The following is a 25,023-nucleotide window of genomic DNA, read 5'->3' as shown; positions in this document are numbered from 1 at the left end:
CAATAACCACTCCTGGGGTGAACTACGTTTGGCCTGGGACCCAAGTGGTAGGATCAGGCCGAACCGCGATCACGAGGGAGCTTGGGAGCTACTGTCGGTGTATCAAGTAAAGGGATACCCTGGCTAACAGGCCCCACGAAGGGTGCAAACATCCAGTGGAACATCTCCTAAAAACTCTAATCGGCCGATGAGCTACCTCGACCAGTGCAAGGCCTCCAGCGACCAATCTTGCTACGCCTTCACACAAACCCACAACCAGCCCCCTGGTCGCAGGACTGGATTGGACACTCGCATGAACGCTTCTCTTCACCAGGCACCGCCCCCGACGGATAAGGTCATGGGCGATATAGGTGGCGTTGTCTCATCCTGTAACATTAAAGGCTACGGAGTGAGAATCTATAGGCTGGCGCAGCGCCGCATGACAGATGGGATGTTGTAAGCCATCTGGCTGGGCAAGTGGATGGAGATGGCGCAGAGAGGTAAGTGGACGGGGACGGCGTACTAGGCAAGTGGACGGGAACGGCGCAGAGGTAAGTGGACGGGGACGGTGCAGAAGGGCACCGTTCCGTCCCATCGCATTAAATGCAGCAAGATAAGGCTCTACGGGCTAAGCAAAGACGGCGCGCAGCAGCACGATATACAATGCTGTCAGAGCAAGTTGCAAAGGGGAGATTGAGTCGAGCGAGCAGAGGGGCGATAGGGAGAGAAAGTCACGAGTCGGGAGAAGTATTTTTCTCTCCCCATGGATCGACGTGGATAGGGCTGGAATGGCTTGTGAAAATTTTGGTCACCTCGACATCCAAAAGGCCGCATGGGTTTGACAGGGGAGCAAAAGCACGGGATGGAGCGTTCCCATGGAATGGGCTGGGATCCTGATTGGGGTTGGGCTTTCCAAATAAACCCTAAACATCGATTCCCAACATCCCAACTCATCTCCCACGTGCAGAGAAGCTGACGCATCGTCACCGTCAGGTCTCACTCAGATGCTCATGGAGACGTAGACTCTCGTCGTGGCGCTGCCCTCTGCCTGTCCATGCCCTCATCCTGCACTTGGCACTCCCACCATGTCGTTGGCTCTCCGCCCACTGCTGCCGTCTTGCTACCCGCCTGTTGTCTCTCCGACCACGTCGGGGTTGAGAGAGAAGAAGAGAGAGGGGGTAGAGCGTGGTGGAGTTGGATCGGGTCATCTGGCCGTGCGGATCGCGGAAGATGAGAGCTCTCATCCTCGTATACCTGCTGCTGTGCTGCTGATTTTGCTGGTGCTGAAATATTTTTAGTTTTGGGGTGCATTTTGGAGATGGTCTTGATCGGCACGGGGGTGGAGGTGGGGATCTTTGTGTTGTTTCTGGTGGGGGTCTGGTGAGCATTGCAGACCCAGTCCAGCGGCCGTCGATGAGCGTTGTGTTGAAGATGCTGGAGGAGGAGATCCTGTTTCCCTGCATGAGCAAGCTGTGTTACGAGCAACACCTAGACCTCTGACTGAGTATGCTAGACTGACTAGTGGCATGTCATGATGAGAGTAAGAAGGAGAAGTTTTGTAGATCATGCATGATGACTGGAGATCATTTGAGTGCAGATGGGCTCATTCTGTGGATGGGTTCAATTGGGCGAGCTCAATTGACGAGTTAGTTGTAGATTTGTGTTTCTTTTAGCCCGTTCCATATGTGCAAACAATATGGTATGACATTATGACCAGCTCACCAGCATGTCAAACAAAGCCTGTAGAAGAGAATGGCAAAAGAAAATGCAGAACATAATCTAGCTTGCGAGCCAACCGAGCCGGCTCGTTTCCACTGCTCCCCGCTGGAAATGACCGAGGACCAGATATGTCTTCGTTGCAGCCCTAGTTGTAGGTACGGATCTGGACACCGAGATTGTTTTGGAGCTCCGCCTGCCGCCTGCCACTTTTAATCCCCTTTTATCGAAGACGACGAGCTAAGGACGGCCAGGTAAGGGCCTGTTTGTTTCAGCTAGAGATTCTGAAAAGCAGCTTATAGAAGCTGGATTGTGAAAAGCTGGATTGTAAAAAACTGGATTATGAAAAGCTTTTAGGTTGTAGATTCTAAAAAAAAATTATGAACAGTTTAGTAAAATGAACTTTCACAATCTATCAAAAGCTGAGAAAAACCAGCTTCTTAGATTCCCACAATCCAACTAGCAGATTTTAAAAAGCTATAACCAAAAGCTGTCTGTTTGTTTCAGCTTCGGATTGTAAAAGCTGAAAGCCATAATCCGAAGCTGAAATAAATAGGGCCTAAGTACAGCCAGGAATTCCTGACTTCATCTGAGCTTTTGTCTTGTCTGTTGCATATTGGAAAGGTAGCAGGTGGAACGATGATAATAGTAAAACCAAAGAGTCCATTTGTTGCAGTGAAAACAAGACGTAGAATGCAAAGCACGTGACAGTGACAACAGTGGAGGAGGGGGCCTAGGCGGTGGTAGCGTGCTATAACCAGGGTTCACACTATCACTGATTTTAGGACCTATTGACCACCTCGGTAAAAAGAGGTATAGATTATACTCATTTCAGTTATAAATACTTATCATTTTAATTAAGATTTAATCAAATTTTTAAAATTTTCACCATCAATAATTTTTAGAATATTTAATTTAAAAATATAAAAATCATATATGTAGATTTATCTTGAAAAATATCTTCATAATATTATATTTTTATTAGATATTATAACTAGATTTAAATATAAAATAATGGTTAAAATTGCACATCCAAAACTGTAAAAGGTAAAAAAAAATGACAAGTATTTATAAGCTGGAGGGAGTAACGGTTGAGATTACATTCGATATATGTACCAATAGAATTAAAATACACCTCTAACTTGTGGCAGTCAGTATCCAATAAGCTAGAAAGGGACTAGCAATTAGTAAATATTCTTCCATAATCAGATTAATCCCCATGTTGAAGAGAGAGGAGGGTGGAGATTGGCTAACCGGCTCTAGTACGCTTCAACACCACCCTCGATTGGTAGCATAGGCTAAGAGCGCAACACGACGCAGGAAGCAGCTAGCACTTAGCAAGTATCGGTGACAACTACGGTAATCGCGAAGGCAAGCGGCTAGCGTGCGTATGGAGACGGTCTCTGAGGCGGTCGGATTTGATGGGAGAAGGCGATGACGGTGTAGTCGGATGCCACGAGGAGGCTCCGTCCACACTCAAGCTGGAAAAACATATTCTTCCGCCACTTCATCCACTTCGATGGAACGTTGACACGGACATTGATTATGTGTTTAATTTCATATTACATATGTTAGTGCTAAATATATATATTCTCTTCCAGTCATACGTCCTGAAATATGCATGTGGTGAGAAATTTGCACTGCAAAATGTGTCAATACAATTTTTTTTTTTGCTAAGTTGGTTTTATTCCATGAGAATTTGGATCAAGGACCGCGCAGCTCAATGTCACGACGTTAGGCAGGTGCGAGGCAAGACCCAACCCATAGAGCTAGAGATGGTAGAGTGGCAATGTGTGGCAACGACAAGTGACATCGGCAAAGCCGTGGATTAACGTGGGAGCAAGGTTTGGCCATGCAGTTCGCGATCACGACTACAAGCTGGAGAGGGCAAAGTTCGAGTCCTGCATGACCAACTGAGGAAGCCTATACAAATATGTTTAATTGAATTTATTTTGCAAACCTCGATATGAAACAAGTGACACCGTCGTAGCCATAAATTACATTAGCAGCATTGTGGAGTCAAGTCAGGACCTTGCAACTCGATATTTTGATAGGTGTGAGGCAAGCATAACCCGTAGGGCCCAAGATAGACTGGCGATCTACAGAGCGACATGTGATATCAACGAAGCCATGAATCAGCAGGGCAGAATACTGGGCATGGGCGAGGACAAGGTTTGAATTTTTATATGATCAACTGAATAAACCTAGACTACTTTTGATTGAATTTGTAGGGAACAATGACAAGTGATGCTTGGACTGTGTAGTTTGTGATCGTGGTGGTAGTTGTTCGAGGGCAAGATTTGAGTCCTTGTACGACCAACTGAACAACCCTATACGACTATGTTTCACTGAATTTGTTAGAAAAATTCAGAAATCATACAACAATTAAGTATTCATCAATTTGTAGGTCAATTACTTTAGGATGAAAGGGATTATGATGCTAAAATAGATATTATAATAAGTCTAACTATGCTATTAGTGCGAATCATCTTGCTAGTTTGAATTTGATTTGAGAGATTTTAGATGAAAATTTCCCAATAACATCGAAAATCGGTCTTAGTAATAGCATGAACCCTGGCTACAACTAACACGTGCCCTAAAATTTCCACTAAAGATGGATACAAATATCTGACCCAATGCTCTATACCACTTTTTTCAATGACATTGCATTTTTTTCATCTGAAACAAGAACTTCTATGTGAAAAATCAAAAAAAGGAAGTTAAAAAACAGGGCTTTCATCAACCAGTCCAACACAAAAAGGCCACCGTTGCTCAGCCGGACCCGCCGTGACCCACCCCATCGGCGAGCCCGACTCCAGCAGAGAAAATCGCCGCGTCGTCGTTCCATCCACGGCGACCCTTGACTTCCCCCTCTCATCCCTCGACAGAACCAAGCCAATTCTGCGATCCGAGCCGCCGGTCCAGTGCCTCCCGATCCGGCGACGATGGAGGGCGGCGGCGACGCCTTCGGGTCCTCGACGGCGCCGCTGGCCTGGCACGACTTCCTCGAGCGCATGCGCCAGCCCTCCGCTGCCGATTTTGTGAAGTCCATCAAGGGGTCAGCTCTCCAACCCGTTCCGCTTCCCCCAAACCCCGTCGGTGAAACTGGGCGTATGCTCGATTCAGTTCGTGATGTTGAGATCTGCGGTGAAGCTTATTGTAATCGGCTGAGCTTGAGCGGCACGCATAGGCTGAGTTAGTGCTAGGTGGGGATTTCGCTAGTTTAGTGGAAATTTGGGGGCGCTTTGAGCACAGATCGAAGGGGTCCGTTGCTGTGCTCCTGGGAATGCCAGCTCACGGTGTTCGAAACCTTATAGGGCAATTGGTTTGTGTAGGTTCGAGCTGGAGCCAAATGACATTCTTTTTGTACCGCCTCAGGCAGTCAGGTGTACTGCACTTGGAATGAATGGATGCTCTGCTACCTGATACCAAGATGTTGGGCAATGTGGCTAAGTTATGAATGAGGGTTTGTCACCTGTAGGGCAAACTTGGTTGATCGGTGTATGCTTCAGAGTTTAATGTGCTTATTTAGAGACAGAGTATGGCTTGGAATTATCCATAGTGCCTACATTGGGCTCAGTGTACAGGGTTTAATATGCTTATTTAGAGACACTAATTGGTGATTTCATGATAAATGTTTGGTGCCTTGAGAATGGCTTGGATTTATCCATAGTGCCTGCTACAGGTACAAAACTTATGTTGATTCTTGAGCTGTGGTGTAGTCATCGTATTAGGCATATGTTAGTAATGACACTAGAAGCCAGATTCGTGAATAATGGCACCTGAACTATTGGGTATACTTGATTATTCTGAATATAGCTGTATGCAGTGGAGAACTGGAGATGCCTCCTTTTTCTTACTAGATTCAGTACATATTTTTTTCTTGAACTGGCAGGAAAGCTGCCCGTCATTATATTAAGAAGGAATAGGATTCAGTACATATGACCAATTAATACTTGACATTCATGTAGGTCTTTTTACTAAATGTTTGACATTAATTTAGTTATGTTTCTTGTATACAGCTTTATCGTGACATTCTCGAACAGAGCTCCTGATCCAGAGAAAGATAGTGCAGCTGTTCAAGAGTTCCTGGAAAATATGGAAGGTGCTTTCAGAGCCCACACTCCTTGGGCTGGCAGTTCAGAGGAAGAACTAGAGAGTGCTGGTGAGGTAATTTCCTTATTCTGTGCTGCATTTGTAGGTATAGGGAGATAGGGTTCAATATATTTGATCTTACATACACGTGACCCAGAAAAAAGATGAAAGATAAGCTAACCCATGTTCAGCTCTCAGTAACCACATCAAGCAGCCTGAGCCTCAAATATTAGCATCGGACCTGGCAAAAAGCACCCAGCTAAAGAGGTAGCATTCAACCAACTATTACAACTACCAAAGCTGAATAATGCTCACACAGCAGGGCAAGAACCAAACATGTTTTTAAAGAGTCCAGTGCTCTACATATGAACAATGCCATTATCTCAGCACTTCGAAACACATCAATCTTCAGTGTTCATGGGTTGTCTCCATCTGTCAGCAGCCAAGTCTGTACTGTCTTGCTTCAGTCGTGTCTTGCATAGGTTGCCGGGATGACGTTGAGGAGCTGTAGCTTGGTTCTTCTCGACACCAGCGCTGATGTCTTCCTTCATCTTCGATTCAGAAAGAAAAAAAAGTCTTCCTTCATATCATAGGAGTAGTGGCAGGAGGTGTGGCCGGTACCTCCTGGTAAATATTGGCTTACTGCTTACCCAGACCAAATACTTTCGAAACAAAACTGGATAGCAAGGAGCATCAAAACATAGGGCTATCATGGTCCAAACCGCCCTAGCAACTCAACACTGGGAAAACAGATGCAAAATAATTTCAGGTTCAGTGCAGAAGTATCCTTAGTTGGAAGTTGGAACAACATTGTTACTAAATACTATTCAACCAGAGAAATGTCTTGATTTTCTTAGATTTTTTTGCTTTCCACGAAAATCCTATTGCTAATTCCATGCAAGGATTTATTGAGCTATTTATAACAGACTTCACCCAAATTGCCTGTTAGATTCTCACATCTACTTAAGACTTACCTTTTCTTTAGATAGCAGAATACTGAACGCAAAGACCTGTAGTGTCTTGTTTGGATACAAGACCTTGACTTTCAAATATTCCCAAACAATGGTTGCTCATGTTAGTACTCTTAAGTAATTTTGTATATCTAGGCATATAGATGATGAAGTAGTTTCTCTGCATCGGCCTTGAAATTTAAATCTGATTACTCTGTGTGATCATTACTAGTTTATTGATTCTGAATAGAAAGGTATTTGATGTCAAAACTTCACTTGGACCAGGAAAGCTTACAATTAGTATTCTTTGATTAAGACTAGCAATGGTACATGCTACTGCCAAGTATTATTCTATTATATACTGTTCATGTTGTTCTATTCATAGAAGTAGCTGACACTATATGCGGTAATGCCTTTTGCATCTGACACTGTATTATTTTTAATTACTAATTATCGCTAGGACTTCACCTACTAATAGTTTTATCATTTTATTCTGTTGTACACTTGTATCTTCCTTGTATGGTTGTATGTGTTGTACTCAGTTTGTTATTTGTAGCATATAATAGCATTTGGCTTTGTTTGTTCTGTGCTTTTAGGGACTTGAGAAGTATGTTATGACAAAGCTGTTTAATCGGGTATTTGCTTCGGTCCCAGAAGATGTGAATAGTGATGAAGAACTTTTTGAGAAGATGTCCTTGATACAGCAGTTTATAAGGCCTGAAAATTTGGATATAAAACCAGAGTATCAGAATGAAACATCGTGGCTGGTATGAAAGTTAACTTCCTTCGATTTGGATTTTTATTTTGCTGGATGTATTGCAGCACTTCTAGGTAGCAAGTTGCGCACATGAAAATTTCAAACTGAAACTGAATTGCCATAGCATTGTACTACTTGTGTCTTGGGTTTGAGCTTGTTTAGCCTGTCTATGTGAAGTATGTCTAAAACTACTATTTGAATGCCACTCCATCCACTTATTGCACTGCCATTGCACATTTCTGTCAATTCAATTTCCTGCCGCTGCCAGCCACCCTCTTCAAGGAGCAGTGAAGGCCACTTCAGTTTTGAAACAAATGTGATCTGGCATGATTCATTGTCTGCAGATCTACCGATCTTCAAATTAGAGCCAACAAATGTATACTGCTGGCCACTAGTGAAGCCATTTGTTTAGATAAACCTTATGACAGCTGTTCATTCTTCATATAGGCATAATTCACTAATACTTGTTTTTTTGGGTACAGCTTGCACAAAAGGAGCTGCAGAAGATGAATATGTATAAGGCTCCAAGGGATAAGCTTGCTTGCATCCTGAACTGCTGTAAAGTCATCAATAACTTACTTCTGAATGCTTCTATTGTATCCAATGAAAACCCCCCTGGAGCTGACGAATTCCTTCCAGTCCTCATCTATGTCACCATAAAGGTATGGTTTACAGCTTTTACACATGGATTCATGGTTGGTGATGTTTCGTTAGTAAGGCTGTCTTCATAAAAGAAGTATCTGTTGCCAGAAGTATTATGTTATTTTCAGTGCTGTTAACATGCCATTGACAGTTTGGTATAATTGACTTGACTTTGATGTATGTTGGGAAAGTATCAGTGAAGTGTTGATGTTGGTCTGATGGTATCTGAGGTGCCCCTTTGTGTGCCAGTACTAGCTTTGCTACTCGTTCCGTTTTCCTTCTGGCACTGTATGGCTGTACCTATCTACTTTGGTACCTCTTTCGTATTTATAAACCCAGTAGTGAGCTAGTGTTATGGAGCAGTTGTTTGTTGAATGTGAGAGTAATAACTTCTAGTTAGGATCCACGTGAACTTTGCTTACAAGGATGATTATACTTCCAATGGCAAACCTACTATGTATTTGTAAGGAGCTTGAAAATATTTACTTTCATGAAAGGGAGCTGCTAGTTTTTTGCTGGAGTAACATTGTAGCAACCTAGGAATGAGAAACATCATGTCAAATTGACCAATGAGGACCTTGGGTTGGAGTAACTTGTCTAGGTGCCAGTATAGTTTTCGGTCCATCATGCTTAACCAATAAGCTTCCTTTAATAGTTTATTACATATGTGCTCTTCTGCAAAAGTTTCACTTGGCGCTAGAGAATTTACTGCGGTTATCTTAAAACAAACCAGTAATTGACAAATATGTCTTTGTGGCCTGAGTTTGTAGCTTTAACAATTTTCATTTCCTATCTGGACTACAAGGTTAAGATCCTTTTGTTGTGAGCTTCGAATTTTTTCTGTAAATCATTTTATGCCATTTATAGTACAGTCAGGATCATCATAATAATTAAGCACCTGTCGTTTTTAGTGCAGGCTAATCCTCCACAGCTGCATTCAAATCTGTTATACATACAGAGATATAGACGGCAAACACGATTGGTGTCAGAGGCTCAATATTTCTTTACAAACATACTGTCTGCGGAGTCTTTCATATGGAACATCGATGGGGAATCATTATCCATGAATGAAATAGATTTCCAAAGGAAGATGAATTGGGCAAGAGAGCGCTTGTTGGGATTATCAGCTGACTCAGAAAATCAAGATAATCAATCCAATCTTGATGTCCAAGAGCGTAGATCACAAAATCTTAAAGCTAATAGGAATTCTGATGTCAGCTTAGCTTTGAAAGATCACATCCAAGGCCCAGGACGGGACATGAGAAGGGACAGTGATGTGAGTGCTAAATCAGTAGAGCGGGTGCAATCTATTTCTGATTTAGAGAAGAAAGGAGCTACTGAGCTCGTCAATGATGACGACTTGAACAAAAAGTTCCAGGAGTACCCATTCATATTTGCCCGTGCTGGTGATCTGACTGTTGCTGATGTAGAAAACCTTTTGAATTCTTACAAGCAGCTAGTACTTAGGTATGCAGCACTTTTACAAGGTATGGGTGTCAGCCCTGAAACCACTCTTGCTCAGGGCACGCGAACGGTATCTGATCTATCTGTGGAGCCTGAGAATGCGAGTTTTGTGGTGAAGAACAATGAGAACAATGAAGGAATCAGTAAAACTTCTGATGACGCTACAATTGAAAACCTTCATTCGGAAGTAGTCATATTCAACACAGCAGGATCTGAACAAATGGACGAACAAACTGCAGTTGATTCCAGTGATGATCTGAAGGTACTGAAGGATGAAGCATCACATCAGCCTGAGAACGCATGACTTGTTGGTCAAGCCTAGTTGAATTGGCGATACATAAGGGAAATACTCTGAACTTTGGCCTTCTACCCAGAGAAGATCACAAAACAGAGTGCATATTTCCCCTGAGCAGATACGCTGCAGCTCAAGTGACAAATATACATGCTGAAAACTTGAATGCAGAGATTCAGCATTGAGGAGGGATCAGTTCGTACTGCTGAAGCTAGTCCTAGATCCAAATGTTTGTTCATTGCACCTTAGTTCTTGGCTCTGTTGTAAGTTTGATTTTGTAGTGAACACACCTTTTTTGTCCCGGTAAAACTTATACTTTTGTAACTAGAATTTCCATAAATGAAGCTAGTTCATACAAAAATTCATATTCAGAGGAAATGGCATGAAAATTCCATGAGCTTATGGAGGCATCTACCTGTGGCTTCATAATCGCGCTTGCGCATCAACTGCAGTTGTATCAGCTAAGGCTGACCTTCATTCTTTCGGAGGAAATTATTGTCTTCCTCTTAATGAAATAAAAACAGCCTGCTGTTTGATTCAGGTACACGACTGCTGTTGGGTGGACAAGAAACAAATACTACAACACGATACCTCAGTCTCCACTAGACACGGGTTGTAACGAGTATTCCACAAGACATGAGGTACTATCTTTGCTAGTTGCTGTTTCAGTTCTACAAATTTGAATAACACTATTCAGAGTGTCCTGCTGTAACTTTGAGGTGGTTGATAACACTGAACTACTACCTGTCAATAATTTCCCTGTTTTGTTGAGCTGCGCAGAACATGCATACTTCTGTCCAAGGTTCAAAAATGCGTCGAAAGCCGCTCGAATATTGCGAATATCGGTTGATTCGATCCGCACCGCATTTTGAATTTGACCGGTTTTCGAATTTGAATTCAAAAAATTTAAAAAACACAAAAAATTATAAAAATACTAGAGACAATTTTAATACCTTCTGTGATTTTTTTTTTCAAAAATAATGCCATTTACATCATATTTCATGGAGAGGAAGTTTGAAAAAAATGCTAAAATAAGTTGTATGAACAGGATGATTTGACCCATCACGTTAAGGAAAAGCGTAACATATAAGCACACATTTTTTTTTGTGTAGGACGTATTTTAAGATGATCTTTAAAATTGGTTTCACTTCATTTAGAGTTTTATTAATTTCTCCATGATTTTTACAAAGTTCACAAGCATAAAGTGAACATATTAATAAACAATATTGTAATTAACTTTTTCATATCTACTATTATATTTCCTACATAAAGCATAGTATAATTAAAGTAATAAAAGTGATTTCACTAATTTATCTAGTTGCAATACATTTACACAATCATGCATGTTACAGTAACTAATTCATGAGTTCATGTATTTTGAAAAGACATAGGATCATGTAAAAAGACTAACAAAATTAGTTCCATAATTTTTGGGTTAGCAAAGAATTAACTATACATTTAACTAGGTTTATCAAATACATTTTCTCACAGAAAATATTTATTTTTATGAGTATAAATATTTTTATCATGTAGATAATGTTACAGGAAAAAAAATTCGTTTCACTTGATTTGAAGCTAAAATGAATTAGTTATTAATTTTATAAAATTGAATTATTTTTTAGTTCTTTGGTTAAACTTTACTGGAAGTCAAGAAATACGCTCAGTAAATCGGGAAAACTGAACGGTTTTTAAAGAATTCGTTCGAAATGCGTTCCATATGGAAAATTCGGTTGGTTTTCAGTATAATTTGATTGGTTTTTAATTGAATTCGAGTGGTTACCGAATGTCGATTTGACCAGATTTTGCTTTTGATTTACCAATTTGATCGAGTGAGTTTGGCAAAATTCTTACCAAATTTTAAACAAAATTTCTGATATTAGTGAATTTCAAAAATTCAGTAGGAGCGATTTTTGACTATCAAACGAATTTGTAAACCGGATTCTGTCTACATCCCCTGTTTGCTGCGGATTCAATTCAATCACCATTCGATTCAAAGCTCTCGAACGGACACGTGTACCTTCTAGTTTGTTTGAACACTTGCCGACATGAACAATCCGATTTTTATTTATCTTAAAAAAGGACTTCTACAGTTTATTGTGCTAGGCAGCTATCGATGAAGTACCTTGTTTTATTTTCTTTTAGAAACATTCAGGCCATTTCTCCGGCCAAATTTTTTTTTTTTTTGAGATTGGATGATTGGATTGGTTAGGTGGTGAGGTTAAATTTTTTTTCTTCTAAAGTAACATCGGTTTTAGCTTAATAAAAAGTAGTCTGACTTAGCCGAACTTTTGACGAGTTATTCGAGCTCAAGACTCACGAGCTTATGATTAGACTTAAACTTGACTTGTTAGCCTGACCGAGCTTATGATTAGACTTAAACTTGACTTGTTAGCCTGTCCGGTCAAACTTAAATCCAACCTATAACAAATCGGAGTTTGAATAGCTCAAGATCATTGAGTTTTTTTTTTTAACAGCCCTACCTCTTCTTTTGGATCCGCCGCTGCCTAAATGGGAAAGGAAGGATGCCGACGGGTGCAATAGAATCTAAGCTAGCTAGATCGAAAGCGTATGCATTCACCTTTACAACACCAAAAACTATGATGGATCAGCAATACAGCTAGCGTGCAAACTGCTTACACACGAAGCCTCCTCAGGAGACACAAAGCGCGTCCTTCCGAGCACTTTCTGATTAAATTAAGTAATCGAGAAAATAATCTAGTAAAACAAAATGGGCAAATCCACAAGTATCCAATGCTCTCATCAATTCTTACACATCAATTTTAGTACAAGCAATTAAATTTATCTTGTGATGTTGTCAAGAAAAAAACGAAAGAATATTTGGAAGAAGGCGTGCATGCACCTAGCTTGCAATGCTGACAAGGGGAAGAAAGATTATTAAAGAATGCTTGCACATTGCACAGTGCTTGATCTCCTAGGCCTAGCAGAAGCTCCACAGCCTCATCATCTCGCCGTCGTCTTCGGGCTCCTCCCACGCCGACGAGAACGGTGCGGCGCCGGCGGCCATCAGATCCATGCACATGGGCGAGGCAAACGCGTCCAGATCCGTCCACAGCTCCTCCCCATCGGCTGGCGAGCCTGTGCTTGCCGCAGCAGACGACGACGACGTCGCGTGCTCCTGGCCGTGATCAGCGCTGACCAGCGACGACGGCGAGGTCGGCGTCCCGCCGGCGCTGGAAGAGCACCTGTCGTCGACGCTGGCCATGATGCCAGCGTCGAAGGCAGCGGCGGCCGCGGCCGCCGTGCGCTGGATGGACCTCGGTGACATGCCGCCGGCCGCCGGGTCAGAGTGGCGACTGTCAACGTTGTGAGAGGAGGAGGATGCGGCGGAGGGGAAGTTGAGGACGGCGTCAGAGCCCTTGAGGCAGAGTAGCGCGGCGTCGTAGGCGCGCGCGGCGGCCTCGGGCGTGGCGTAGGAGCCGAGCCAGATCCGGCGCTTCTGGTTCGGCACCCTGATCTCCGACACCCACGACCCCCAGCTCCGCATCCGCACCCCTTTGTACTGCCTCGCCGCGGCCTTTCCGCCTACGCCGATGACCCTCTCCGGCCTGGCCTTGTCGCCTGAAAAGGCGGTCGCGGTGGCAATGCCATTGGTGCCCGGGTTCTTGACCATCGCTAACGGTGGTCGCCGCGCGCGCCTAGATCTTTCTCTGTACGCGTGTGCTTCGACGGCGAGGGGAACGCGTGAGCAGCTGGGCTCGTATTTATAGTGGCATGGAGTCTCTCTAGCTCGAGTGGGGAAGGCCCGCGCAGCGTACACACGCGCAAGCAAGGGGCACTAGCTAGCTGTGGAGAAAGGGTTGGGTCTTAGCGATTTGGAAGACTCGCGCGCTTAGGTGTCATGCCACTACTCGCCAGCCAGCCTTTAACAAAGTGTACTTGTTCAGTGCTCCTTTTCTAATCTGGCTAGATCGTTCACATACGAACTTGGAGCCCGGGACAAATCTGTGGTACCAACTACTAGAAGAAGCTTTGATCTCTAATATCTATTATATTGATGAAAGATAGCTAAGTTGTTATTATTATTTTGAGACAAATATATTTACGTCTTTTGCAAATATTCAAACTTAAAATTCAGAAAGACTTTCAGACTCAATTGTTGACTTCTGCACATTTGCAGTTTGGCTTCCGCAGAGCCGGGGTTAATGGAGTCCCTTGTTTTTTTTAAAAAAATAAATAAATTCAGAAGATGTAAATGATCAAAGTTTGGTTTAAATAACTTGACTGCCGTGTCAAAACAGCCCATTTTCTACCGGAGGTAAGTGTTAGTTTACCCATGCCGACTTTTTGACTGGGCTTTCTTGAGAAGCTACGCATTGGAATGGGAGATTGGAGCTGCAGGCTGCAGCTGCCCAATGAAAAGTCTCGGGAATATTATTTGGCGTTGTAAAGAAAAGAAATGGAAACCATCACATGCATGCACTGCCAAGAGTTCCTGATGCTGTTGGAAACCAATAATAATAAAGCTATATTTAGAAAGCATAAAACTAGATCGATTAGCTACCACTGCCAGAAAACAAAATATAAAAGCCAGAATAAGCTTATTCATTTTCGATGGGTTAGTGTCTTTTATGAGTGTTGGATAATGCATCAAATTCTAGTCCTAGTCGAATGGCTTTAAAAGGAGCCTATATAAAAGCCACCCCATTGTATTTGTGATCTGATACCATCATCAATAAAGATTTATCTCTTGTGATTTTTTTTATCTCCGCTTTAGAGGATTTTTTCACGTAAAATCAATCCTTTGTCTCTTGTGTCCAATTCCCCAACAATGAGTATTTCAAGATCTGCAGTAGAACAACTAACTCGTCAGGTCAGGTAGGTGATTAGCCTGGGAATTACACGTACTCTCCAGCTATGCTTGACCAATCTAGCTCATAGTTTATGGTCATGGCCATGATTTCCGGGGAATCCATTCGTCTACTGCCCTCTAGCACACTTAAGTACATGTACTCCCAGCGCAGCTCACCAATCGTCATATCCAAGCAAGTTGAAACTCCAAAGCCCCATATGAGAAAAGTGGCCTGGGCCAAGAGATCGAAGGCTGAAACTGCGATGATCAAGCACCTATATCTATCTATCTAGCTAGGTGTAAAGATTGCATGCGCAAATAATTTGAGGAAAGTTTTGCTCCCCACGGCAAGTGATCAGGTGATAATGTGCTAGTATTCCCCATCGAGGAACCCTTCCACCATTCGTTTCATGATCATGTGCCATCACTGTTGATCCATGGTTGAATGGGGGTAATGATGCCAAAACCAGATGCTGCAAGACCACCACAGAAAATGTTTCTTGATCTCTCCGTGGGCGGGAATCGATTTGTTTCCAGCCATCCATCATTGCTTAGAGCAACAGAGAACGCATCAATACCTGTATTTATGCGCAACGGGAAAAAAAAAAGATTGAAGGAAGAGAGGTAGCGAGAGGACGCATGGAAATAGCTAGATAGCTAGCTGGGTACTTCACCTCACGTCTGCACATGGATGCGGTTCGGTCGAGCGCGTATATGCATGGGCATGGGCGCCATGGGGCATGGGCTCCTTCCATAGCTTGGCACGGAAGGAACCGCGGGCGCGGTTTGCTGTGCAGGATGGAGTCTGTGGGCTCATCTATTCCCCTTTCGCCTTTCTCCAAAGGGAGTCTGTTCGAGGAGAAAGCACTCGATCGGCCACTGCCAGTGTCATGACTGCAGTCGTCCACAGTCTACTACAAGCTCTGTTGCACCTAGCAAAGCTTCTTCCTTCATGGAGGGTTCGAGTCTGGCGGCAGCAGAGATAGCGATAGATGTTCTTTCGTGATCCTGACTCCTCCGTGAATCGACAGATCTATAAGGAACGGAATTACGGATACATGCAGGTGCCATGTGTTTGCGGCATCTAGCAGGCCAGGCCAGGCCAGGCCAGGCAGGCTCAGGGGCATCTTGAGCTGAAAAGCGAGCGTCCAGGTGCTGCGAGTCGCAGTTCGCGCTGGGCTAGCAGCAGAGATGGCGATTGAAGGCCTTTGTGAGGTGGCGTCGAGGCGTCCCGCGTCAGACGAGGAGAGAGCAGAGAGCCCCTGTTAGACAGCGAAGATTCAGACAAGTTCAGAAGTTCAGAGAAAGGGAGGCGGGAGCTGAAGAAGGCACAAAAATGATACCGGGCTAGCAGCAGAGATAGCGATTGAAGGCCTTTGTGAGGTGGCGTCGAGGCGTCCCGCGTCAGACGAGGAGAGAGCAGAGAGCCCCTGTCAGACAGCGAAGATTCAGACAAGTTCAGAAGTTCAGAGAAAGGGAGGCGGGAGCTGAAGAAGGCACAAAAATGATACCGGTTCGTTTATGTGCATCGGACGGTCTTCAGCGAGGTCCCAGAGGATCGGACGATGGAGACTAATTACTGTGGTGCTAAGCCGTTTGTCGTTACCGTTTTATCTGTCGTTTTGAGACTTTGTAACCGAGCTTTGTCTGTAAACCTGGATGCTAAAACTGGGAGTGGTAGAAATGGAAAAGTGAGTTGGAATCATATTATTCTTTTAGGTTGGTTAGCGTATTCAGCGTTCCTCCAGGTGTTCTTACCTGTTCTTGCCGATTCTCCAACTTCCCCAAAAATTCTCCACTGTCACGTGCACGAGTTCTTGTCAGATTTAGCTCAAGCATTGGCAAGATCTAACAAAGGGCATCAGAGCCTCCCAGATCCTCGATGAGGTTCAAGAATAAATGGCGGAAACTTCAACTAGGGTGAGGGTTGCTCGCCGTTGTTCGGGTATAAAATTCTAGGAGCCCGGGGTTGATTTTTCAACGGTGGCGTCAGAGGGAGGACATATTCAAGCTTGGGTTTCCAGACTTGTTCCAGTGTAAAATCCCTCAACTGATCTCTGTCCTTAAGTGACGGTAGATCGAGGTTCACCAGCATAAAGGGGAGGAACAAGTTGAACCGCCTGTGAACCACTGGTTGAGATGGGGTTGTCCAGGGAAGAAGCTTCGTGGACCGAAGTGAATGAGACCAAGAGAGAACTAGCGGAGCTTCGGCACTTGAGGGCAGATGTGGCCAAGATCAAGAGGTTACTTCTGGCGAGACTGAAGAAAGTAGCAGAAGACCCCATGGGTTGGGTGAACCAGTGGTAAGTATTCAAGAGGGTAATCTATCCAGTACCATGCATTCTACTGATCATGCCATGTATGTGCCTTTGTGCGAGTCTAGAGATTTAATATTAATGGAGAGCACTAGGTCTAACCTTGGATTAGCTCAGCTATCATGCCCACTTGTTTCTCCTGTATACAGTGTATCTATGCATCCAATAGTAATTCCTCCGAGAGAAAGTAGTTATCCATGTTTACCCTGGTATAATCCATATAGTTTAGGGAGTTCTGTAGTTGGGGGTGCTCAGAGGACATGCGGTCAAGGTTATCCTGGAGTTCAGCCAGTTGACCCTTAGAGAATTCAGGGAGAAATAGTTTCTAATCACAACCAAAATTATGCTGAAGCTATCAGTAAAGGTCCTAGGATGGAGATTCCTTTGTTCAGTGGTGAAAACCCAGTGGGTGTCTTAGGCAGTGTGAGCGTTACTTTGAGGTGACAGGTAGTCCATATGCTTAGTGGGTTAACCTTGCAACTGCCCATTTCGTTGATAAGGTAGAGAACTAGTTTGTAGGATTGGGAGTACCTTGGCCTTTGATCACTTGTGACCAATTAAGCATAATGTTGCAAGACAAATTCTCCACTCTTGTAATACATGAGGCAGTGATAAAGTTTCAGACTTTACAACAATATGGGTCAGTAGTGCAATATATAGACAAGTTTGAAAAATGCATGACCCTATTCAAGAAGGAACACCCCTACTTGCAAGAGTCCTTTTTCTTGAGATGTTTTATGCTAAAGAGTCATATTCAGCACCAGGTAACTTGTCATCAACCAAACAATCTACTTGAAGCATTCTGGTATGCCAAACATATTGAAATGTCCAGCAATTTCAAAAGGCCTCGGGTCACACCACTGGACCAAATCATGTGTCCATTGGAGTAACAAGAATTGTACCCCAAAAGGAGGAGCTCAAATTATGGAAAAGAACCATAGGGTGGACATAAATAGAAAAACTAGCTGGTAGTGTAAAGAGCCATGGAATCCTCAACACAATTGCAAGGTTACATTCAATATTATTGGAATTGTCCAGAGAGGAGCTTGAAGATAAAGGGGAAGAGACAAATTCACAACAAGTATTTGTAACTGCTCTAAGCAGTCCACCTGAAACCCTGAAAACCAGCTCATCCTCCCAAATTGAAGATCAGGAACACATGATATCCACACATGCAGTTAAAGGAACAGCTAGTCACATGACATTTTCACTGATCACAAATATCAATGGCAAGAGGGCAGTTACTATGGTTGATAGTGGCGGTACTGATACCTTCATGAGTTATGAATTTGTTGCGGATACAAACTGTCCATTGAGCTATGTCAAAGCAAAAAAAAAGGTCATAGTAGCAGCAGCAGGAGAATTAATAAAGGATGATGTAGTGAACAACATGGACTATAGTAGACAAGGCACACAATTCACAAATTCTTATTGTGAGCAGATTGAATTTTTGAGTATAGTCCAGTGGAGCTGAATTTACAAAAGAGGTTGTTCTCTGTAACTAAATGTGGAATGAGAATAGTCTTTACTGATCATACTATTCTAGGTAGCAAATGCATGTTGAAGGCTGCTAGGCTGGAGAAGATGATAAACAAGGGAGTGATGGGATGCGTAATTCAAGTGAACATAATACAAGAAGGGAATATAGCAAGGGAGAATATTGTGAGTAGTTCCTCAGATGTATTCAAGAATCCAAAAGAGATGCTTCCTAAGAGGGATTGTGATCATGCAGTACATATGAAGAATGGTGTAGAAACAGCAAACCTCAGTCCATACAAAGTACCACATTATAAGAGAGAGGCTATGGAAGGGTTGATAAAAAATCTCATGGAAACTTAGGTAATCAGACCTACCTTGAGCATTTTTTCTTCACCTGCTGTCATAGTTATAAAGAAAGATAGTTCTTAGAGACTATGTGTCGACTACAGAGAGTTAAACTTAGTGACAATGAGAGCAAATTCCCTATGCCTGTGATATAAGACCTATTGGATGCTTTGCATGGAGCCACTATATTTACTAAACTTGATTTGTGGTCTAGATACCGCCAAATCAGAATGTAGGAATTAGATATTCCCAAAACTGCTTTTAGAACTCATCTAGGTCATTATGAGTATACAATTATGCCTTTTGGTCTGACAATGCATGAGCTACCTTTCAATCCCTTATGAACACCATCTATGGCTCATATTTAGGTAAATTCATTCTAGTCTTCTTTGATGATATCCTAATTCATAGCAAGACTGAAAATGAACATAGGAATCATGTCCAGCTTGCCTTGGATGTTCTAAGGAAGAATTAGATGTTTGCTAAGATCAGTAAATGTGTCTTTTCTGTGAGACAAGTTGAGTACTTGGGGCATATTATCAGTGGTGAGGGGGTTTCAACCGACCTTGGCAAGATAGCAAATATAGTAAAATGGCCAAGACTAGAGAATGTAACTCGGCTGAGAAGTTTCTTGGGACTCACAGGATACTACAGAAGGTTTGTGAAGGGGTATAGTCAAATCTGTAGACCCTTGTTTGATATTTTAAGAAAGATGCATTTGTATGGGAAGAGACACGGATCACTTCTTTTGATCAGCTCAAGGAGGCTATGACTACTATCTTAAGATTGGCTCTTCCAAATTTCAAAGAGCCTTTCATTTTGGAGACTGATGCTTGCAGTTCTGGCCTTGGAGCTATACTGATGCAATCTGGGAGGCCCATTGCCTTCATGAGCAAAACCTTAGGGAGCAGATTAGCAGGCCAATCCATTTATGACAAAGAGGCCATGGCTATATTGGAGGCTCTTAAGAAATGGAGACATTATCTTATTGGAAGCAATATCATAATCAAGACGGACCAACAGAGTCTAAAATATATTATAACTCAAAGGCTAATTGATGGAATTCAGCTTAAGTTGTTGCTCAAGTTGCTTCAATTTGACTACTCAGTTAAATACAAGAAAACTTAGTAGCTGATGCTTTATTTAGAAGAGAAGTAGCTTGCCAAAATGTTACACTACGTAAACCATATTGGATTGAAGATGTTAAGCAAAGTTATACCACCGATCTTAAATGTCAAAACATCCCATAACTCATTAGTGTAAGTCCAAACGAGTCTAGTTACTACTCAATAGATGATGGAATTATCACATATAAAGGAAGAATATTGTCAGACCCCTCCTTCGGGTCACCTTGTGTAGCTTATACCAGTTTCTGGATCAGTAGCTGGTACGCACAATTTCTAACAGAAGTAGACATCACAGACATACATCGATTAAGTACGATAATAGGGTACAACACAGAGTTCATTACAATAAAAGCCCATAGGTATAAATCAACAAACCCTCACAGCACAACAGAAACAACGTAAAAGCAACACATGCCCTACAGGCAACTTGAGTGCAAACGAAACCAGCTTCTCTATTCTTCGTCTTCCCTTTCAACGAAGTCGGCCTCTAGATCATCTGAGTCCACAATTAGCAAGTGTGAGTACATAAGGTACTCAGCAAGTCCTACCTCAAAGAGGGAATATTAGATGTATATGGGTAGATCAAGGATAAGGCTGTAGAGTCTTTTAGGTTTTGCAGAAAACTAGTTTTTGGTGCAAGGTTCATTTTGCAAAGACAACCTCAAAAAGCATTTCTAAAGGGAACACGTAAGTTGAGCTTATAGGGGTTGATGGCCCTGGGGGAGATACTTTCATCCCGCTAGTTCTCACAAGTCTTTTGCCGGTGGACACACAGTCCAGGATGCTTAGGGCACAAAGCCAAACCCTTCTTTTCGAAAACACGGGCACACTGCCCACTCACACACCAATGAGATACTCACGCCAAAAAGCTAATCATTGTGACCAAACCATAGCATATCCTTGACCGAGGACACGACTATTCGGATAGGTTTGATACTCTGCAGAGGTTGTACACTTTACCTATAAGATATGCACAGGCTCCCACCTTAGCAACTGGTGGAGCTGTCATAACGAGACGCAACGACCTCACAACATAGTCACAATATCCTCTCATAGGGCATTAAGATACTAGGGGCCTTAGAAGATCCACGAGAAGGACCACTTAGCAATCCCAAGGTTTTGACATAGCCTTAACAATGTCATCAGCCGGACCTTAGGCTACGTACCATCCAAGTCTTCTCCTGGTCCCCATTGCCACTACCGGCCTCCGGGTAGGTACCGAACTAAGACGGAGGAGTTAGGTCAAGTTCTACCCATTCAGGCCATGTGGTTGTACGAGTGGATACTGGGTAAGATGTCACAGCGAACCGGTCCTTATACGATCGAGGCAAGTCTCCCAGTAAGAACGCCACAAAGGCGAACCTTGCCCCAAGGTAGTTCCCACCTTTGTTGGGTACTTTACTCACCCTCGTCAACACTACTCTAGAGTTTTCCCCAAGAACACAAGTTTTACACGCACACGAACCAAGCACACATCACTTCACATTTTCGAAGAACATGATTAACATATGCAAATAATCTAGTTCTTTCTTTTGAGCGAAGCAATCCTAAACATACTAGTAAACAAGCATTCATCCAAACAATCATTATAGATGATGTTGGGGACTTTCTAGGGTTTCAACGGAATAAAGGTAACAACATCAAGCTAGGTCAAAACTATTCTAGCATTTATTTAAAATCACAACTATTAACTTAATCATGCATATCCCTATTGTTTGATACAATGGCTCTACTGGTTGTATTTGAAAACATAGGATCAATATGATCAATAGTTTTAGGACTTGCCTTCGTTGAAGTCCTCGTCCACTCCTTCTTCAAACTCCGGATCCTCGGGGTCTTCCTCGAATGCTCCTTCCTCTAACAATCGCAACAATGACAAAGGCGCACACAATCAATCAAACAATTAAAACAATGACTAAAAAATTTACAAAAAATTATGAAATTGACATGATTGGGTAGATCTCGAATTTAGATGAATATCGGTGGAAGAATTGTTGAAAACGGAGTTAGGACGGAGGAGAAACGGGCTTCGAAAGTTTTGCCAGGAGAGAAAATCAGAAAAAAGAAAAGAGGGGAATATTCCTAGAATATTTCGTTTGAAATGGCTCGGGGCTCGGCTTGGTTTTATTAGTGGCTCGGCTTGGTTTTATGGCGGCTCGGCTCAGTTTTGATTGAGGCGGCTCGGTTCTGTGGCGGCGGCTCAGTTTTGTGGGGCCCGAATGTCAACCGAGAGAGAGAGAGAGAGAGAGAGAGAGAGAGAGAGAGAGAGAGAGAGAGAGAGGAAGGGGCGTGGTAGCGGTGGCGCGCCGGTGGAGGACCTCGTCAGCCGATGGACCGAGGCGGCGGCGGCCGGATCCGGCTGGCGGGGTGGAGCTGGCCGGTGATGGGGAAGCGGGCTTCGACCGGGGACGGAATGCCGTGACTAGCGACGGAAAGTGGCGGGAGACCCAGGTACGTCCCATAGGGGGGAGAGAGGGAGAGAGAGAAGAACGACGGGGGGGGGGGGGGAGCTCACCGGCGGTGGCGGTGTTCGGAGCGAGGCGGTGGAGGTGCTCGGAGGGAGAGGTGGATGTGCGAATGGGGACGAAACCGTGCACTGTGCACCCCTTAAATAGGGGCCGGCGAGGGCTGCACGATGCGGGGTGCGAGGCGGCGCGGGGCGCGAGGATCGCCCGTGACGTGCGGAGATGGGATAGCGCGGCGCGACGCTGGCAGGGCAGCGGGATCACGGGGAGGGGAAGGGAGAGGAGGAAGAGAGAGAAGGAGAGAGAAGAAGGGGGCAAAAAAATTCAGGGATCTGACAAGTATATGTGGGGAGAATACTGAATTGAGGAAGAATATCATTAAGAGTTTTCATGCTTCCTCTTTTGGTGGACATTCAGGGATGAGAGCCACTTATCACAGAGTTAAGAAGCTATTTGATTGGCCAAAGATGAAGTTGTAGATTGAGAAATATATTCCTGAGTGTCCAATTTGCCTGGTAACAAAGTCTGAAAATGTATCAAGCCCAGGCCTACTAGTACCTTTGGAGATTCCAGAAATGACTTGGACCCATCTCACTATGGATTTCACTTAAGGAACTCCTAAATCCAAAGGGAAGGACGTCATCTTGGTAATAGTGGATCGATTGACTAAATATGCTTATTTTTTTTGGCTCTCTCTCACCCATATTCGGTACACTAAGTGGCTGATCTCTTTTTAGACCAGGTGTTCAAACTACATGACAGGGATATGATATTTACTAGCAAGCTTTTCCAAGAAATATTGAAGGTTCTAAAGGTGAAGTTGAGGTTCAGCACAACACATCACCCTCAGTCAGATGGGCAGACTAAAAGAGTGAACCAGTGCTTGGAATATTACCTCAGAAGCATGGTGTTTTTGGAGCCCAAGGACTGGTTTACCTGGCTTCACATGGCAGAATGATGGTACAACACTTCTTATCACACTTCTCTAAAATTTACCCCCTTCCAAGCCTTGTATGGGTATCCTCCACCCCAATTAGGTGAGTTTTCCTTACCATGTAACATCTCTGATGAAGCAAGAGTCACTGTATTGCAGAAAGAGCAAATGTTGAAGGAACTCAAGAAAAACTTACATGAAGCACGAAAGAGGATGAAAAAATATGCAGATAAGGGAAGGAGTGAAAGAACCTTTGAAGTTGGTGATATGGTATACCTAAAGGTTCAGCCTTATATGCATATTGGACTGAGGGGCTCTTTGGAACTCAAATCCAAGTAGTATGGACCATACAAAATTCTGGAGAAAATTGGCCAGGTAGCTATAACTGCAACTACCTGAGGGGACATCGATTCACCTTGTCTTCCACGTTAGCCAATTGAAAAAGCATGTTGGTCAGGAAGCTGTTCCTATGCCGAGAGTGCCACTGGTGGGGGAGAATGTGAAGTCTAAAACTGAACCCATTGCTTTGTTGGATAGAAGGATTGTGTCGAGGAAAGGAGAACCTGTGGCGCAATGGCTAATTCATTGGCAAAATTTGTCGTAGGATGAAGCTACATGGGAGGACGTCTCATTTATCAGGAAGATGTTTCCCAGTTTCACATCCTGGCCTAGGTGGATGTCAAGGTGTTACGATCCCACTCAATCCAACACACCAATCAATCACTGGAACACCCCCAATTCACCACCCGTGCTCGGCAAACACCTCAATATCCGATCAACACAAGTATTCAAACTACAATTGAGAGAATAGAGGGTAGGAAGAGAGGATTTAGACTGGGATAGAGAAGGAGTCTAGAGGAGGTATTGAGAGAAGGGTCAATAGCAGGAATGAGAAGCTTGAGGAGGAAGATGAGGTTGAGAGGTAGGAAAAGCTTTTGTTCTCTTCGATGATGTGAGCCGTTTGGTGTTTGCTTCTGTAGCCCTCTCTCTCCGTTGGCTTGGCCCCACTTGACAGTACGTGACACAAGGATTCAGACAAGTTCAGAAGTTCAGAGAAAGGCGCAAAAAGGATGCCGGTTTGTTTATGTGCATCGGACGGTCTTCAGCCAGGTCCCAGAGGATCGGACGATGGAGACTAATTATTGTGGCGCTAGGCCGTTTGTCGTTACTATTTACTGTTCTATCTTGTCGTTTTGAGACTTTGTAACCGAGCTTTGTCTGTAAATCTTGGATGCTAAAACTAGAGTGGTTGGAATGGAAAAGTGAGTTGGAATCATATTTTAGGTTTGGTAGCGCATTCAGGTGTTCCTCTGGGCGTTCTTGCCTGTTCTTGCCGATTCTCTAATTTCCCCCAAAAATTCTCCACTATCGCGTGCGTGTGTTCTTGTCAGATTTAGCTCGAGCATTTGCAAGATCTGACAGCCTCTTTGCCCTGTCTTGCCGCTGCCGCGGCCGTGTTAGGCTACACGCATGGTGGGCTCCGGAAGGTGAAATGCTCCCGTCTTCGCGTTGGTTCGTTTCGGCCTTGGCCGGCGGTCGCTTTGAGTTGGGCCTCGAAGGAGTTCTAGCTTGGGAGAAGGTGGAGGCGGTGCCTGTTCTGACCTAGTTACTCTCATAAGCTGTATGGAACCACCGCCTCAAAACGAGCGATCA

At 43.6% G+C, this 25,023-nt stretch overlaps 2 protein-coding genes and 1 long non-coding RNA gene across 4 annotated transcripts; 1 reads left to right on the top strand and 2 right to left on the bottom strand.

Annotated features, from left to right (window-relative positions):
- Positions 1-4,444: 4,444 nt before the first annotated feature.
- On the top strand, positions 4,445-10,512 carry LOC133916473 (vacuolar protein sorting-associated protein 9A-like). The gene is made up of 5 exons (XM_062360150.1): positions 4,445-4,753; positions 5,718-5,865; positions 7,337-7,507; positions 7,980-8,159; positions 9,056-10,512. Exons 1-5 carry the CDS (start codon positions 4,641-4,643, stop codon positions 9,905-9,907), a joined length of 1,464 nt encoding a protein of 487 aa, XP_062216134.1. The 5' UTR covers positions 4,445-4,640; the 3' UTR covers positions 9,908-10,512.
- Positions 10,513-12,590: 2,078 nt separating this feature from the next.
- On the bottom strand, positions 12,591-13,660 carry LOC133914393 (ethylene-responsive transcription factor ERF014-like). Its single transcript, XM_062357505.1, has one exon. The coding sequence runs from the start codon at positions 13,524-13,526 to the stop codon at positions 12,834-12,836; it is 693 nt and encodes a 230-aa protein (XP_062213489.1). The 5' UTR covers positions 13,527-13,660; the 3' UTR covers positions 12,591-12,833.
- Positions 13,661-15,471: 1,811 nt separating this feature from the next.
- LOC133916472 (uncharacterized) lies at positions 15,472-24,347 on the bottom strand. Of its 2 annotated transcripts, none has more exons than XR_009909500.1 (5): positions 23,622-24,347; positions 23,332-23,518; positions 16,217-21,828; positions 16,049-16,135; positions 15,472-15,967 (listed from the first exon to the last, which is right to left on the bottom strand). It is a non-coding gene; the product is annotated as an uncharacterized LOC133916472 (long non-coding RNA). The 2 variants fall into 2 exon arrangements; XR_009909501.1 differs by having other exon boundaries at positions 23,647-24,347.
- Between the last annotated feature and the right edge of the window lie 676 nt (positions 24,348-25,023).

The sequence above is a fragment of the Phragmites australis genome, chromosome 4 (genome assembly GCF_958298935.1).
Source record: "Phragmites australis chromosome 4, lpPhrAust1.1, whole genome shotgun sequence".
Classification (NCBI taxonomy): domain Eukaryota; kingdom Viridiplantae; phylum Streptophyta; class Magnoliopsida; order Poales; family Poaceae; genus Phragmites; species Phragmites australis.
The sequence above is the reverse complement of the archived record's forward strand: the minus strand, read 5'-3'. Positions and strand labels throughout refer to the sequence as shown.